This window comes from Ornithodoros turicata, unplaced genomic scaffold, assembly GCF_037126465.1.
Source record: "Ornithodoros turicata isolate Travis unplaced genomic scaffold, ASM3712646v1 Chromosome24, whole genome shotgun sequence".
NCBI lineage: Eukaryota > Metazoa > Arthropoda > Arachnida > Ixodida > Argasidae > Ornithodoros > Ornithodoros turicata.
This window is the reverse complement of record NW_026999345.1, coordinates 2,392,203-2,408,098: the sequence shown is the minus strand read 5'-3', so window position 1 is coordinate 2,408,098 and position 15,896 is coordinate 2,392,203. Positions and strand designations below refer to the sequence as shown.

The 15,896-nt window shown below is 46.5% G+C and overlaps 1 protein-coding gene across 7 annotated transcripts in view; it reads left to right on the top strand.

The window, feature by feature from the left end:
• The window catches only part of LOC135373415 (zinc finger protein 271-like), a 31,482-nt gene extending 17,479 nt beyond the window's left edge, over window positions 1-14,003 (top strand). For all 7 annotated transcript variants that reach the window (XM_064606630.1, XM_064606626.1, XM_064606631.1 and 4 more), the window contains one exon: window positions 11,636-14,003. In XM_064606630.1, the coding sequence (XP_064462700.1) occupies window positions 11,636-13,884 (2,249 nt within the window). In that variant the 3' untranslated portion in view covers window positions 13,885-14,003. The remainder of the gene's footprint in view (window positions 1-11,635) is intronic.
• Window positions 14,004-15,896: the final 1,893 nt, after the last annotated feature.

Sequence of the window (15,896 nt, the reverse complement as noted above, 5' to 3'; positions counted from 1 at the left end):
AATGAAACAAAACGTAATATGACGTTTCGATGCCTGTTGGGCATCATCATCAAAATGAAACAAGAACGGTACGCAATGCGAGTTCTACTTATAGCTTAGTCATGACCTTGTAGCAATTAGGTAATGGCCCTTTGTGACTGTTACATGCGTTATCATCACGGTGAATGTGCCAAGATTCCAAAAAATTTTCTTACCCCCCCATCTATGCTCGTGTGCCACGGTCTTTGCATTGGGAAAGTCAAAAGAACAACCTGTTTTTAGCATGTGCTCAACAAGTTCTTAGCGGTGATTCACTGCCGGTGATTTTGATATCTGTTGCTGATGTTCTTTCAGTCTCGTGGCTTTCTTTCTTCCAGTTTCTCCCACGTAGCAGGCATTAGATTGTTCATATTCCTACCTGTATACAACACCAGATTCTTCTATGTGGGGCACAGGGTCTTTGGGGTGGCATAAAATATTATATAGTGTTTTGATGGGTTTAAAAGTGTGTGTATGCCAAGTGGTTTTAAAATTCTTCGCACAGCGTCTGGTAGGCCCAAACATAGGGAATGCCTACAATGTTTTCAGGAGTGGGGTTCTTCTCATGAACATCGGACATTCTAGAAATGGTACTTTGACGAAGTCGACAGGGTAATGGTTCTTGGTGAGGATGTCACTTGATAGCTTACGTTCAGTTTCGCTTGGCGAGTGCTTGAAACTGCATCTAGACGTTTGTAATGGCTTCTGACAACAGCACGTTTGTGTTCAGGTGCGTGGTATGAATAAAAGGCTAGGACAGATCCAGTGTCACATGGTTTGCGGCAAACAGAAGTGTTAATGCGTCCTGACTCGTCACGAGTAACTAAAATGTCAAGAACCAGAAGACTATGGTTATTCTCCTTCTCTATTGTAAACTGTATGTTAGGGTGAAGGCTGTTATAGGGTCTCTGACCAGAAGCTGGAGAGACCTTTCCGCAGTGGCTACCAATAGAATACACAAAAGCAACTTCACATACGAAAATGCATGCCTCAACACTTCGAAGGAAAGACGCGTCTCTAGAGATGCGCAATGAATAAAATAAAGAAAAAAATGGCGTTCTTTCACGACTTTTTTGCGGACGATCTATCAAACGGATTTTTGTTCTGAAAACGGCTTTCGTATCTGGTGACCGAAGAGATTAGATGTTCTCATTGGAGCAACTTCGTAGCTTTTATAATTAACAAGTTAATTATTCAAAAAAAAATTAAGACATTGCCTTAGGAGTCTGTTAATGCCTCCCTAGGGAGTGCACTTCAGCATATGCTATATTGCAATTGATTTCATCTCGGAAAAAGTGATTGATATATTTTCTAAAAATCTGTTCACACTTAGCGTGGACACCCTGTATAATAGCTGTTTGAGTATATTACATATTTATTATAAAAGTTTTGTGCCTGTGAGTTCCTGCAAATGTGCTCTGCGGTGATTATACTGGACAGAGAGCTATGCCTGTATAATAACAGTAACTAATGTTCTCTTGCCCATAAACCTATTCCTAGGGTACATCCGCACCCTTGGAAGTCACTGGAGAGGTGTGTTAGCTTAGCTCAATTGGTAAGAGCCCTGGATCGGTAATGCAGAAGATGTGGGTTCAAGTCCTACTACTGGTTAACCTTTCCAGTGACTGCCTTCTTTCATCATTCATTTCTTACGCACTTGATGCCTTTCTATGGGTTCCAGTCTCAGAAAATGAACTGCTATGTTCAAAAGAACTCTGATATGCCTCTGCAATCTGGAACCCATCCCAACATCTCTTAATCGACAGAGTAGAATTTGTACAGAACAGCACGGTTTGTTGCTCGTGATTATCATCCTTTTTCCAGAGTCTTAGCCATTAGAGCCCAACCCTTTGTTACTCCTTTGATTACCAGATCAGGTATCAGGCCTGGCATTCTTTCATAAGTTATATTACGGTCACCCTCCTCCCCACCCCACTTACTGTCAATCCCCTCACAAGTTACTTCCAAGACTTGATGACCCTCCCAAAGTACTTGCTCCACCTACACAAACGAAAAAATTCCTCTACTCTCTGCACCAGCTGATGGTGTCAAACTGGAATGACCTTCCTGCCCACATAACATCAGAACAAAATATATTGTCATTTATTTCCAAGTGCTATGATCATTTTCAGATTGAATGAATTCTTTGTGGTGAGTGAACGAATTTTGTGTATTTTTGTGTACATCATTTTGGTATGTCTTTTTTGGATAAAAACCTCCCCCCTTTATGTAAATCCCTTCACAAGGGTCTTTACAGTAAACAAATGAAATGAAGAACTTCGTGATACCTTCGTAGTTGGAGCATTTTTAATGCATATTTTAAAACAGTGGTTGCAAAAAATGTGTCAGACACCGTTACAAAGGCTGCCGTCTGTATCAGGTGAATCATGATTTTTACCAGAAGCCCAATAATGTATGATGCTGCATCACATATGCTATTTTGGAACAATCTCTGCAGACATATTATGAAGGTATTATCTGAGTGCCACAATAAACTATATGAACCACATTGCATGTTACATCATCTTTGACTACAACATGCCTATTTGAGCAGCACAAGATACAAAGCTTGGTTCCTCAAGGTCTACATCCTACTCTAACTGGGTGCGCACTTTGCACACAAAAGGAAGATTGAGGTTTTCGATAGTTAACTTGTGTAGTGAGCACTTCTGGAGGACTGAGAGCAGGAACCGGATGGTCACACACAGGGTAACCTGCATAACAGTCTGATTTACTTCCACATAACGATGATTAAAATACTTGAGGTGCTTAAACAATACTATTTGGGTGCTATCAGACAGTAAGAGTTTGAACAACACTTACGACATACTGACTGAATGGGTGGACAAAAGGATGCGTCAGAACAGGATTGGATTTGTGTCTTGTGGAATTGAGAGCCCAATGTAATTCTTAGCAGGCGGAGCAGGCTGATGAGATTGTGCTTTGTGCCAGGGATCAGCACAATGGTTTATCCAGAACCCCAAGCATGGAGGGGTGTTGAAAAAAGTTGAGGGGGAGGGGGTCATTATTATAGTTACATCATTACCGACATGTGTCTACAGCTGAAATTGCAAGGGCACCCCATGTAGGGGGTACTTCCACCTAGTATCTTGGGTATTTTAAAGCATGTAGTAGTTACTATGGGAAAGGCTTTGCGTATCCTGTTCACCGCGCAGACTGGTATAACGATTATCTTGTTTTTTTTTTTCAAGTTTGTGCAACACCCATCTCACGAACTGTTGGTATGTAGTGTATCTACGTATTTCCTGTACGAGACACGCAAGCTTTGAACAAAGCTAAAGCTAGTGGGATGCCGAGTATTAATTCAGCTGCACTCTTTCTGAATAAGTGATGAACAATAACGAGAAGTTCAGAATAACTATTTTGTATTGAAACCAACCAGCATGATTGTGCATGAGACACGCTTCTTACTTGTGAATATGAGCGCTAGGTTCGTGCTGCCCTAAGTCTTAAATATGCTGCTCTAAGAGCAGCTCCTGGCAACATAAGCACTCAACTTCTTTCGGCATTATTATGCATGAACCACTCCGGCCCCCTTACACGGCGCCGTCAGACACGAAATTTACACAAACTGTTCATGGGCTTCATCATGATGGATGCTGAAAGCTCATCTAACAGTCTGTCGTGGGAACTTCCTCTTCATGCTGAAGTCGATTCGCGGCTCAACATTTCAAAAGCAAGGCCTCCAAACTCTGCTGCACGTAGCAGGTCCCTCTTAGCTGCTGAAAGGTAGCTGAAAAGTTGACTTGTCGACTCCGCTGTGCTTCCACGTCCATATTGAAAAAGCGCCCGGCAATACGGCAGTTGCGGAAGCCACCCGAACTTCCGGTGTGGGCTTTCCACCAGTAAACGTCGCGGGCGTTTGATGGATGTCATACACATGGGAAAACCACTGCATAATAGCTAGAGTTTTGCACTAATCGCACGAGTTGAGGGCAGACATCGAAACCGCCTTTCGGCTCCTTGTTTGAAATAGTTGGCGGCTCCGCAAAGACGAAACGTTTCAGTTGTAACTTTGAGGCACCATGTAGGTTCGTTATCCATACAAACAAAGACATTGACCAGGTTGTGGTCAGAGACCCTTTAAAGGAGCTCTGAAAGCCATCTAAAAAAATTTCCGTTCCGAACGCGTTGTGGAAGCAGGTAACTTAACTTGATGATTAACACGAAAATTTTCTCTGTGCGCGATGTTTTTCGTAGAAAAAAAGACACTTGAACATCGCCGCGCGTGTTCCCACTCGACTCGCTCCTCCGGGTCAAACGAGGAGGAGAAAGAAAAAAACGTCATTGGTGACGTAATAAAAGTTGAAAGCTACGACCGCGCTTCTATCCGGGTCAGTGCTGACTGGTTTTCTTTTCTGTCTTTCCGTTTTCTTTCACCCTGCTTTCTCTCTGTCAAGGGATGAATAAGGGAGGACCTCGATATTCATGGTCGTGAAACCCCCTTCTCGAAATTCATGTTCTGGAAACAAGGAAAAAGGGAAATGCTGCTTCGTAAGATGTTATGCCGCGATTAAGAACATAACATCACTATTTAACCACTCAAATTCAGGAATTTTCTATATGTGTTCAAGTCGCCTTAGCGAACGAAAGACACATTTAGAAGCCATTTGGCTTAGCAGGGCGGCATGTTGGTTGGTTAGTTGTGTGCTTGCAATATTATGGGTGGGTTAGTCACAGTTTACCGTTGGCAGTTTTCCGCGCGCAACATGTGCATTTTATAGTCAGCTAAAATTTACACTAGTCACGTGTTGTTTCAGTGCACGCTGATATGTCGTCGGACGCAAACTTAACCGGCGTTGTCGGTCACTATAGGGTGGATAAAACTGATGCACTATATGGTGACAAAACAAATGCCGCCGAGCACGGATGAACTCAAACTTGCGTGTCTGCGTCGTCCACATTTGTAGTCTGCATCGGCCAATTCTCGTTTAGCTCGATGGTTGGTAAGTTGACCATAAATTGTGGTGGTCTTATGACACTGCTTGGCTATGTTGGTGTGTAACTCAGGCAATGAATGTTCAACTCCTGATGCCACGATGTGCCGGCGACGGCATATTGCGATAGATTTCACTGGATTGTATCTGACAACGTGTGGGCAAGAACACTCCTCCAGCTGAATAAGGAATTAACTGAATGACTAACAAAGTTGCTAGTCAAAGTGACGGGCACTAGTGATCATAGCGAATTAGTGATATAGCGTATATTGATATAATGACATAGCGGAGGGAATTAGTGGTCATAGCCATGCAGCGATCATTTCGAGGCGTGAAGTGAAGCAGCGCTTAGTGCCGCACTGTGTTTATACGTATTGCCACCAACAACACAACAAGAAACAGTCACCACGATAACGAACAGCATACAAAACACAGACACGGACAGAACAGCGTTCAACTGGCACCTGAAGTTTATTTTCATAATCCACCTACTCCGGAAGGTCGCTTTAGGGAAAAATAGCGGTCAAGCGGGGAGAGGTTGACCGATTTTCGGTTGACTTCGCTCGGGGAGTTCAATGAGGAGGCCTCTACAATCTCACGGTCTAACCTTGAACAGTGTCTGTAGACCAGTCTTCGTTTACTGTATCTGATAAACAAAAAAAAAAAAAAAAAACTGACAAAGAAAAAGCAAAAGAAACGTCGTCCACCGTTGCAGCGGGGTTCTGAGTGAAAAATAGCAGACAACGTTCTTCGAAACCAATCAGGGGCTCCACCTTTCTGACGTCAAAATGACGCAAGCGGCTCGACGGCTCGCTCCGGGTATTGCCACCGTTGCGCACGGTCGCGATTTTCAAAATCGAATTCTGCGATATTTATGCACCTGTTGACGGTATTACTTCGCATGGTGCATTTTAATATGCTTATTAACCACTTGGTTAAAAAAAATGCCAGTGATTAAAGTGAAGTGACATCCTCGCGTTTTAAAACAACAAAAGTATCGTCAACGTAACGTTTATAAAATTTAACAGTGACATTGTCAGGATTAAAAACATGCTGTTCAGTGTATTCAATGACTAAATTAGCAGCCGAAACGGAAACTGGGCTCCCCATCGGGCAGCCTACTGTTTGTTTGTACACCCGGGCGGTTGTCAAACTTGAAGAATTTTAAAACCACTTGGCATACACACAGCTTTTAAACCCATCAAAACACTATATAATATTTTATGCCACCCCAAAGACCCTGTGCTACACATGGAAGAATCTGATGTTGTATACAGGTTGGAATATGAACAATGCAGTGCCTGCTACGTGGGAGAAACTGGAAAAAAGAAAGCCACGAGACTGAAAGAACATCAGCAACAGATATCGAAACCACCGGCAGTGAATCACCGCACAGAACTTGTCGAGCACATGCTAAAAGAGGTCATTCTTTTTTGGTCATTCTTTGCGGTTGTTGTTTCTGCGTCAGATGCCTTCGGGTCACGGTAATTACTTTTATCCGATAATCTCGTAGTAAAACGCGCAGTTTCGCTCATAAGGGCTCGTACTTTGACGATTTCAAAAGATGTGATGGTGACCGCGCGTTAAGACTCACTGAGCCGATGCTGAGAGAAATGGGATACAACGTCGCAGAAGAAGCACCGTCTAGTTTGCGCTGGCGAAATACGTCCACATCTTGGTTTTATGACGAGGAAATATGTCGGTAAGCGCCAAAACGACATGTCAACAAAGTCACATGACTTCAAAATGACGTTGCGACCAGGACAAGATGGCAGTTTTGCCAAAAGCACCCGCTTGAGGGTAGTTACAACGATGGAGGGTTTGTGTCACCCCCTGTGCTGTATTAGACCTGTGCGCCGATGCGACTTTGGCCGCCGGCGGCGTCAGCCGCGCGAGGGCGAAAACGCGTAAGCCGTCCACAAGCGTACGCAAGCGCTGGTGGCCTGCGAGATGTATACTGTTTAGACTACAGTCCAAACCACATCCTAAAAAGGTTTCACTTTTTATTTGAAGACAAAAAAGTATAACCGTAACAAATTTATCACAGACAATAGATCTACTTCGATCACATTTTGACTAGAACAAGCCGTGGAAGCCGGTTATCTATGCATAGTAACATGGTTGCACACGCGTTGTACCATCAGAGGGAATTTTTACAGAGGGCATAGTTGTCATGCACAAAAACCAACCCGGCCAGCGGGAGGAGGGGCAACGGCCCCCATTGCACCCATTCGCGGTGCCCATGGGGATCAACCTAATACTATCGTATATAAATGAAAACATAAATAAAAATAATGAGAGCCACGAAGCTCGAGCGTTTTTTACACGTCTCCTTTTACCAATGTTTTGCATTCGTTCGGCAACTGGGAGAAGATTTTCATGTACCAACATACTCACTTATCGAAGGGCTTATCTCCATCCTTCTCTTTTGCGTTTGTCAGACACTCATCGTAGAAGAAATCAGAAACAACCTTCCGCTTCTTGTCATCGTCTTGCAAAACTAAGATGCCAACGTAACGCCACACCGCGCTCGTTTTAAATGCACTTGAGTTCTTATCAACAGAGAACAACGACACGCGCTTCAAAAACGGAGATCCAGTCCCTGATGCCATGACAGTTCAATACTCGCAAGGCCAAGACCGGCAGAAGTGCGTGAAACCACTTTGAGCTTCCCGCTCCGCAGCGGAACCGATCGGGACACGGAACGCGCGCGGAGAAATGGCCGCGGCGGCGCACTGGTCTATGCTGTATACGCTGCCATTGTTATTGGCACGTTTATGTTCGCCTCCCTACATGGCGTGAGCTGCGGAGTTCGTATCCGGTATTGGACGCTGGGCTGCCCGTAATATCAAATCAGAATCAACTACGGGGTGAACGAAATTTATGGCGTTTTGTATTCTGGGCAGCCAGGGTGTCAACTGAGCCAGCAGTATGAAATTGTATGCCCGCTGCTTTACAAGTATAGAAAGCGTATACACCGACGCGACAGAACAACACAAAACAATTTAATTCAGAACATTTCCTCCCCCACATGGGAGCAACGTCCAAACTAAATTGTTTTCTGTTGTTTTGTCAAGTCGGTGTATCCCCTTTCTATACTCGTGATGAATCCCGGCTTTTGGAACATTTTTGCTGCTTTACAGTGTGCCTTTAATCCTGCAGCCTCAATCATGTACAGTAGGGATTGTTTGAGGAGTCCGACGAGGACAGCCTGACAAGGCAAGGCGAACGTGGTACCATCTAGCGTTTTTTTAACAATAGACCTCTACTCGAGAAACGTCAGCACGACGTTGGTAGACAGACTGAAACCGAAACAAATAGGAACGGCTGGGTTCCAGGAATGGGCACTTGTTCGCTGCCTCCTGTTGAAAGAAAAGTAGAACCAAAGGTCGTGCCCTTCCGGGGACCCTCGAGACTGTGGCCTTCGGGCGCGACCTTGTTCGCCTCTAGCTTCGAGCGTAGTTCATGTCCACCAAATTGGTGGCACTGTCGAACACTATGACGTTATTTCTTTACAAACAGGGAGAGGTCTATTGTGATTCTGAGATGCACCTGCGCTGGTATGCCCTCTTAAGGGGGTGCAACACCCTCCGCGTATCGTCAATTCCGCTCAATAGATGGAGCGCAGGACGATCTAATTGATTACCTAGCGTTCACTGCGGAGGCTCCTGGTACTACGGCGGCAGACGGTTACATGTTACATTACGCGTCTGATCCACCATATCGGCGGAAAGGATTACAACCCACTCTTTCCCTCTTGCTTTGTTCGTTTACCTTCGACCTCTAGCTTGCCTTTATCACCTTGAGAACAGCGTCCGCATGTTATCTGTTATTTGTGCGTGTGATAGCAGACGGACCGACAATTTCGTTCAACAGAACCTCGCGAACACACCAAATGTTTCCAACACTCGTTGTGGAATCGCGGAGGAACAAGAAAAAGAGAAGAAGAAGAAGAAAGGACAGTAGCTGATTGCGCAGACTATGGCGGGCTAGAAGGACTAGCCCGCCATACGCAGACCTTCTAGATTAATTTGAAAAACAGTTGCTGGCCTATTGAGAAAGCAATGGAGTGGTATGGCTTGCGGGTGCTCCAATGACTTCATGAAATTCATGGCAAGCTCACATGTGCTTCTGTGTATTCGGAATCATCGGGATCATTTCATGAACAGCAAAATTGCTGCACCATCGTCAGCCCCAGGTTATCAGTGCACTGCCCTGTAAAATTATTGTGGACTGTTCTGCGATATCACGGTGCTTTGACACTGGCACATATAATGCTGTATTTTTGGTTCAGTGTGATCGGTAAAGACGAGCCAAGTTGTGTAGTCGGCAGTGCGGTCTTACATGGAGTTCATTCTCAGTTTTGACGGCATCTGATCACCTGAACAGTGATGGGTGTCTCAGTATAGTTGACAGTGCTGTTGTCGACTCACTTACGCTGACGCCACAAGTTCGACACTCATATTTGTACACAAAGTCTAAACAGAAGGGAATGAAGCTGCATATGACAGCGGCGGCAGTTACCTTCACGAGCACAGTGCCAGTGGTACAGTGCTTGTGGTGGATTGTACAGTGTGCGGGGGCGTCGGCGGTGGTGGGCATCAAGGGTAGACTGTAACAACCGGATGACTTGATAGCCAGATGCTTTTGTAACGAGGTGGCATGCATCAACAGTTGTGCACTGGAATTCCTAAGGCGAGCTCAGTGCACAAATGGTGACCAATGAGACGCGGACGCTGACCATCGGCCATCGTGCTTACAACAAGTCCCTCCGTTCCCTCAGCTGGAGAAGGGCGATCTGGCGTACGCGAAGTTCTATACCAAGTTCTAGGCCACGTTCTACACCAATGTTTTAACTGTCAGCCAAACTGTTCGCTGCCAGATGTCTTAGTACACAGAATGCAGAACATCGAAATTGTAGAACTGCCACCTATGGCACATTAGTGGTACCGTTCCCTGTAGTATTTTTCCCCATGAAAAGAAAACTAAGCAGGCATGTGAACGCCGTGTTATTTCACTGAAACTCACGCATAAGCACTCACGCATACAGCACGTCCTAATCCGCAAGGACAGTTCAAGACAACGTAACGTTTGAGTGTTGTCTATGACAGGATGCGACTGCCGCACACAAATGGGATTGGGCAATAAGCTGACCAGCTACAGCGTTGTGCGGGATGCGCATATTTTAGTTAAGCGGCATACCGACTAAGAAGAGCTCAAATATGTGTAGATAAAAAACGAACAGCTGATTATGAGAATCGGAGACACCTGTGGCTGAACTGAGTTTGTTCGCACAAGGGTTCAGAGGGCAGTCTAAAAGATGAATACAAGAGATAAGCTTCCTCAATAAACAGTACCAAATGGACACCAGGAGAACCACGGACACACAAGCATACATGAGTTAAGCTTCCTGTGATAATGATAAGTCAGCTAGGGGGCAGTGTCCCTCTGTGTGACGCTGTCCACGCTCCACGGGAATGTGCTCATGTTCGTCATGACAACGCAGGCGGAGCAGAGGCTTCGGCCACTGGGTCCGATAACTAGGATTAGATGATGAAGGCCACATTGGGGTCAACTGCAAGCACAGCAATGCAGAGCTGTGTGACGGAAAGGGAATTGTAGTGGATATACCATGCACAACAGTATGAATATACACAGTCTGACGAAATGGTTGCACTACGAAGACCTCTCCTGCGTGTTCTATTTCTTCTTGTAGTCAGGGTCCCTGATGGGCATACTGCGTGGTATGCGTGGGTCAACAAGCTCTCGATGGAGCTAATCATTATAGAACCGCTCAAAGTATACCCAGCTCTAGTGGATAGCACACTGGATACAGCTACCCTGTTCACGTCCATACGATCAGACATGATATCTGGTTGGCCCTCAGTAGCTATAACGGCCTTCAGCAAGCACATTTTGCATTGCAGCATAATTTTGCTCCGCAATCCATTTCTGTTCTCTGACATTATCTTCATGACAGCAAGTGTACAGTTGAATGGGCTGTGGATTCTCAGAGCTTGATATTAGTTGAACAAGTGCATATTGTCCACAATGCTTCGCCCTTCAACAACGCAGGGTCTGTTTCCGGACGTTCTTGCAGACACGTCTTGCGTACTGTCGCTTCTGCTAGCTCTTGATGAAAGATTGCTTGATTCGTGAGAGTCTGGTACAACAAAGATTATCCAGATGCCTTCTCTTGTAGAATTTCAGGGCTTGTTCTTTGCGTCTCTTCCGTTTTCCGCAGACAGGTTTCCTGCTATGCGAAAAACCGTGACTTGCAGGGACAGCACAACCACGGAACGAAGGATTCCGAGATAACGAGCGACAGCTGCACGTCCACACTTCATTTATTATCACATGCGAAAAGACAGATTGTGACAATTCATCCGGTTTTTCCCACTTGTGCAGATTTCTGTGGCATGCAGATAGATGGCACCACCGCGCACAGCCAAAATCCCAGCGGGTCAAAATTTCCAACATAAAAGATGCATTTCTGGCACCATTAAGTACTAGAACCCATTGAGATCTTCAATTCAAGACCTATTTTATGCAAATTGAGCAATTTCTTGCGGAGCCATGCTGTTTGAAAAATGCATGAGGAATGCCATTGTGCCAGGAGGGTGTTGCACCCCCTTAATGTTACATTTTTGAAATTTCAGGAGCAAGAGAAAGCACCGGCATGCTCCATATTAAGAACCAGCCTAGAGGCACTTGTGACCAAGCATGTTCAGGCAGCACTTTTTCAAATGCACAACTCAAGATCAGCACAACGACAGTTGAACCGCGATTCCACAACACTGAACTTGGCACTATGGATGGTCGACCCACGGAACAACCTCCAGATCAGACCAAGTCATGTGGACTTGCATGCACGTCCAAAGCCAGCCTACAATGCCACACGTTTGCACACTGTCACAGTCAGTCTGAAGAGCGTCCCACTACTCCGCCTGATGTTGAGATGAGAGAGGAGGGTTTTGGATGTGACACCTGTTCCTCTGCATTCTCGCAGTCTGTGAGTCACGAGAACCACGTATCAAAGCGTACTGACGATAAGACATACAAGTGTGATCTCTGTCCTGCAGAGTTCACCCAGAGCACGCACCTGCAGCGCCACAAGAGGATGCACATTGGCGAGAATCCATGGAAGTGCGATCTCTGTCCTGCGGAGTTCAGCCGGAATGCGCATCTACGGCTTCACAAGCGGACACACACGGGGGAGAAGCCATACAAGTGCGATGTCTGCCCTGCGGAGTTCAGCAGCAGCGGGAGCCTACGTCTTCACAAGCGGAGACACACGGGCGAGAAGCCATACAAGTGCGATGTTTGCCCTGCGGCGTTCATCCGAAGCGGCCATCTACGAGACCACAAGCGGACACACACGGGCGAGAAGCCGTACAAGTGTGGTGTCTGTCCTTCGGCATTCAGCCGGAGCGGGCATCTAGAGTATCACAAGCGGACACACACCGGTGAGAAGCCATACAAGTGCGATATCTGCCCAGCGGAGTTCAGCCGGAGTGGGCACCTACAGGGCCACAAGCGGACTCACACGGGTGAAAAGCCATACAAGTGCGACATCTGCCCAGCAGAGTTCAGCCAGGGCGGACAACTGCAGGTTCACAAGCGGACACACACAGGGGAGAAGCCATACAGGTGCGACGTCTGTCCTGCTGAGTTCAGCCGGAGCGGGAATCTGCGGGTCCACAAGCGGACGCACACGGGCGAGAAGCCATTCAAGTGCGATTTCTGCCCTGCAGAGTTCAGCCAGAGCAGGTCCCTACGGGATCACAAGCGTAGACACACGGGTGAGAAGCCATATAAGTGTGACATCTGCCCAGCGGAGTTCAGCCAGAGCGGATACCTGCAGTTTCACAGGCGAATACATACGGGCGAGAAGCCATTCAAGTGCGATGTTTGCCCTGCGGCATTCAGCCGGAGCGGGCATCTAGAGTATCACAAGCGTACACACACCGGCAAGAAGCCATACAAGTGCGATGTCTGCCCTGCGGAGTTCAGCCAGAGCGGGCACCTACAGGGCCACAAGCGGACTCACACGGGTGAAAAGCCATACAAGTGCGACATCTGTCCAGCAGAGTTCAGCCAGGGCGGACAACTGCAGTTTCACAAGCGTACACACACAGGGGAGAAGCCATACAAGTGCGACATCTGTCCAGCAGAGTTCAGCCAGGGCGGACAACTGCAGTTTCACAAGCGTACACACACAGGGGAGAAGCCATACAAGTGTGACGTCTGTCCTGCTGAGTTCAGCCGGAGCGGGAATCTGCTGGTTCACAAGCGGACGCACACGGGCGAGAAGCCATTCAAGTGCGATTTCTGCCCTGCAGAGTTCAGCCAGAGCAGGTCCCTACGGGATCACAAGCGTAGACACACGGGTGAGAAGCCATATAAGTGTGACATCTGCCCAGCGGAGTTCAGCCAGAGCGGACACCTGCAGTTTCACAAGCGAATACATACGAGCGAGAAGCCATACAAGTGCGATGTCTGTCCTGCGGCATTCAGCCGGAGCGGGCATCTAGAGTATCACAAGCGGACACACACGGGTGAGAAGCCATACAAGTGCGATGCCTGTCCTGCGGAGTTCAGCCAGAGCACGTCCCTACAGGATCACAAGCGGACACACACGGGTGAGAAGCCCTTCAAGTGCGATGTCTGCCCTGCGGAGTTCAGCCGGAGCGGGTATCTACGGTCTCATAAGCGAGCACACACGGGCCTCATGCCATACAAGTGCAATATCTGCCATGCAGAGTTCAGAGAGATGAGGTACCTACAACATCACAAACGGACGCACATGGGTGAGAAGCCATACAAGTGCGATGTCTGCCCTGCAGAGTTCGTTCTAAGTGAGCACCTACAGCGTCACAAGCGAATACATATGGGCAAGCAGCCATAAAAGTGCGATCTATGTCTTGGAGAATTCAGCCACAGCCTGGAGCGAGCAAACGTGAGGTGGAGCAGAAACTTGCAGTTTTAGAAGTGATCTTTCATGGGCATAAAGCTATACGAATTAGAGGTGTGCGCATATTGGAAGTTTCGAATGTGAATCGAATATTTGCGATATTCGATTCGTATCTGTATTGAAAAAACGTAAAAACATGAATATCGGATTTTCTTGAAATATCGTAGCAGCTTATTGCGAAGCTGTTACGGGCTGCGCGGTGGAATTTGTACGCTGTAACAGCGATGAGCATGTATCGTTGAACAGCTGCAAAGTGACGCGCGGAGCGTCCGAGGTACGCTCATATGCGAACGCGTCGCCACACGTTCGGAAACCGAAACTAGTCTACAGCCGCCATTTTTGAGTACACCCTAGCCAACCGCGGTACGGGTCGCGCATCGTCAGTCCGGTCGCGGCTTTTGTGGATTCTCAACGACCTCGAACAGTGTTCGTATGAGCCCTACAGTTCGGTGAAATTCTGGGTAGGTATCCACTTTGTCATTACTATTTTTTTGTTCGTTGAGCTGAACACAGCTGACCAAACCCACGACCAAACCCATCCTCTCGAACATGTTTTCATTTTTTTCCCTTCGATTCGCGGTAGTCAGCGATATACCGGGTGTTTCAGTTAAATCCCTGGGCTGAATAATTCGCTAACGGGTGCACCAATCGACAAACTTTGTTGTTTTACAGTTATCTGTCTGATACCACCTACAAGCTGCGCACCGTGTGAATGAGTGGGAGGCGCTCATCATTTAAATAAAGATTCAGATGAGTTTCGTAAAAAAAAATCACTTCTAAATCAGGGCGCTGTCGGCGTTAAAATGGGACCCATTGGGACTATCAGTGGACACCTTTCAGAGAAAAATCTGCAACTGAAGCAGGTCATTTGTTGCTGTAATTACTTGGTTTACATATTTTGTCGCGGCTGGTCGCAGTGAAGTGCAACAGGACGCTCTTCCACTCCTTTATCCATCAATGAATTATGTCCTGTCATATGTCAATTATGTCATGTCAAACATATGTAAACTGAAACCAATTAATTACTGCAACAAATGAGCCTGCTTCGGTGGAAAAGTTTTCTCTGAGAGGTGTCCACTGAAGTGTCCACTCACCACCTTCATATTGCTTTGGAGATGAGCTCATCCCACATTCGGAACATGACATTGCTTTTTCCTTCCACTCCGTCTGTTTCACCAGCACTTACAATGCGAACACAGGCGTTCACTGTTAGTGAAAGATTTTCGAAAGAAAGTGGAAGTTGTTTTTATGGTTTCCAGCTTGCCTCATGAGGACAGCACACTGCTTAATTGCAAAATAATTTTAGTGTACATGTGCAAATCCATGCCCTGTGCTAAGCCAATACATTAAAACGCATTCCTTATTACCACTTGGGGAACTTTCCTAACGATCAACAAAACAAAAGTGTGACGATGCTTGTTTCTGGGGTAGCTCCTACCTTGATTAACCCTTAACTTTAATTAAAGCTTAGAAGCCTTTATCCTGAGATGTGATATTCGATATGTAATTCGATATTCTAAGGAGAATTTTGCAGATATTCGATTCGTATTCAAAGCGAGGCAGAACAGTATTCAGGCATTCAAGTAGGGCAGAACAAATCCTGCCCAAAAACCTCAAACCTTTCTACAAAGAACTCTCCATTCCTGGAGTTCGAGTGCGGACAGCGTAAGCCCTGCCCCAGCACCCTGTAGGTGGAGAAAACACCTAGTCATGTAAGCTAGGGCAGAACAAATCCCGCCCAAAACATCAAACCTTTATACAGAGCACCCTCCATTCCTGGAGTTCGAGTGCGGACAACGTAAGCCCTGCCCCAGCACCCTGTAGGTGGAGAAAACACCTTGTCATCTAAGGTAGGGCAGAACAAATCCTGCCCAAAACATCAGACCTCTCTACAAAGCACTCTCCATTCCTGGAGTTCGCATGCGGACAGCGTAAGCCCTGCCCCA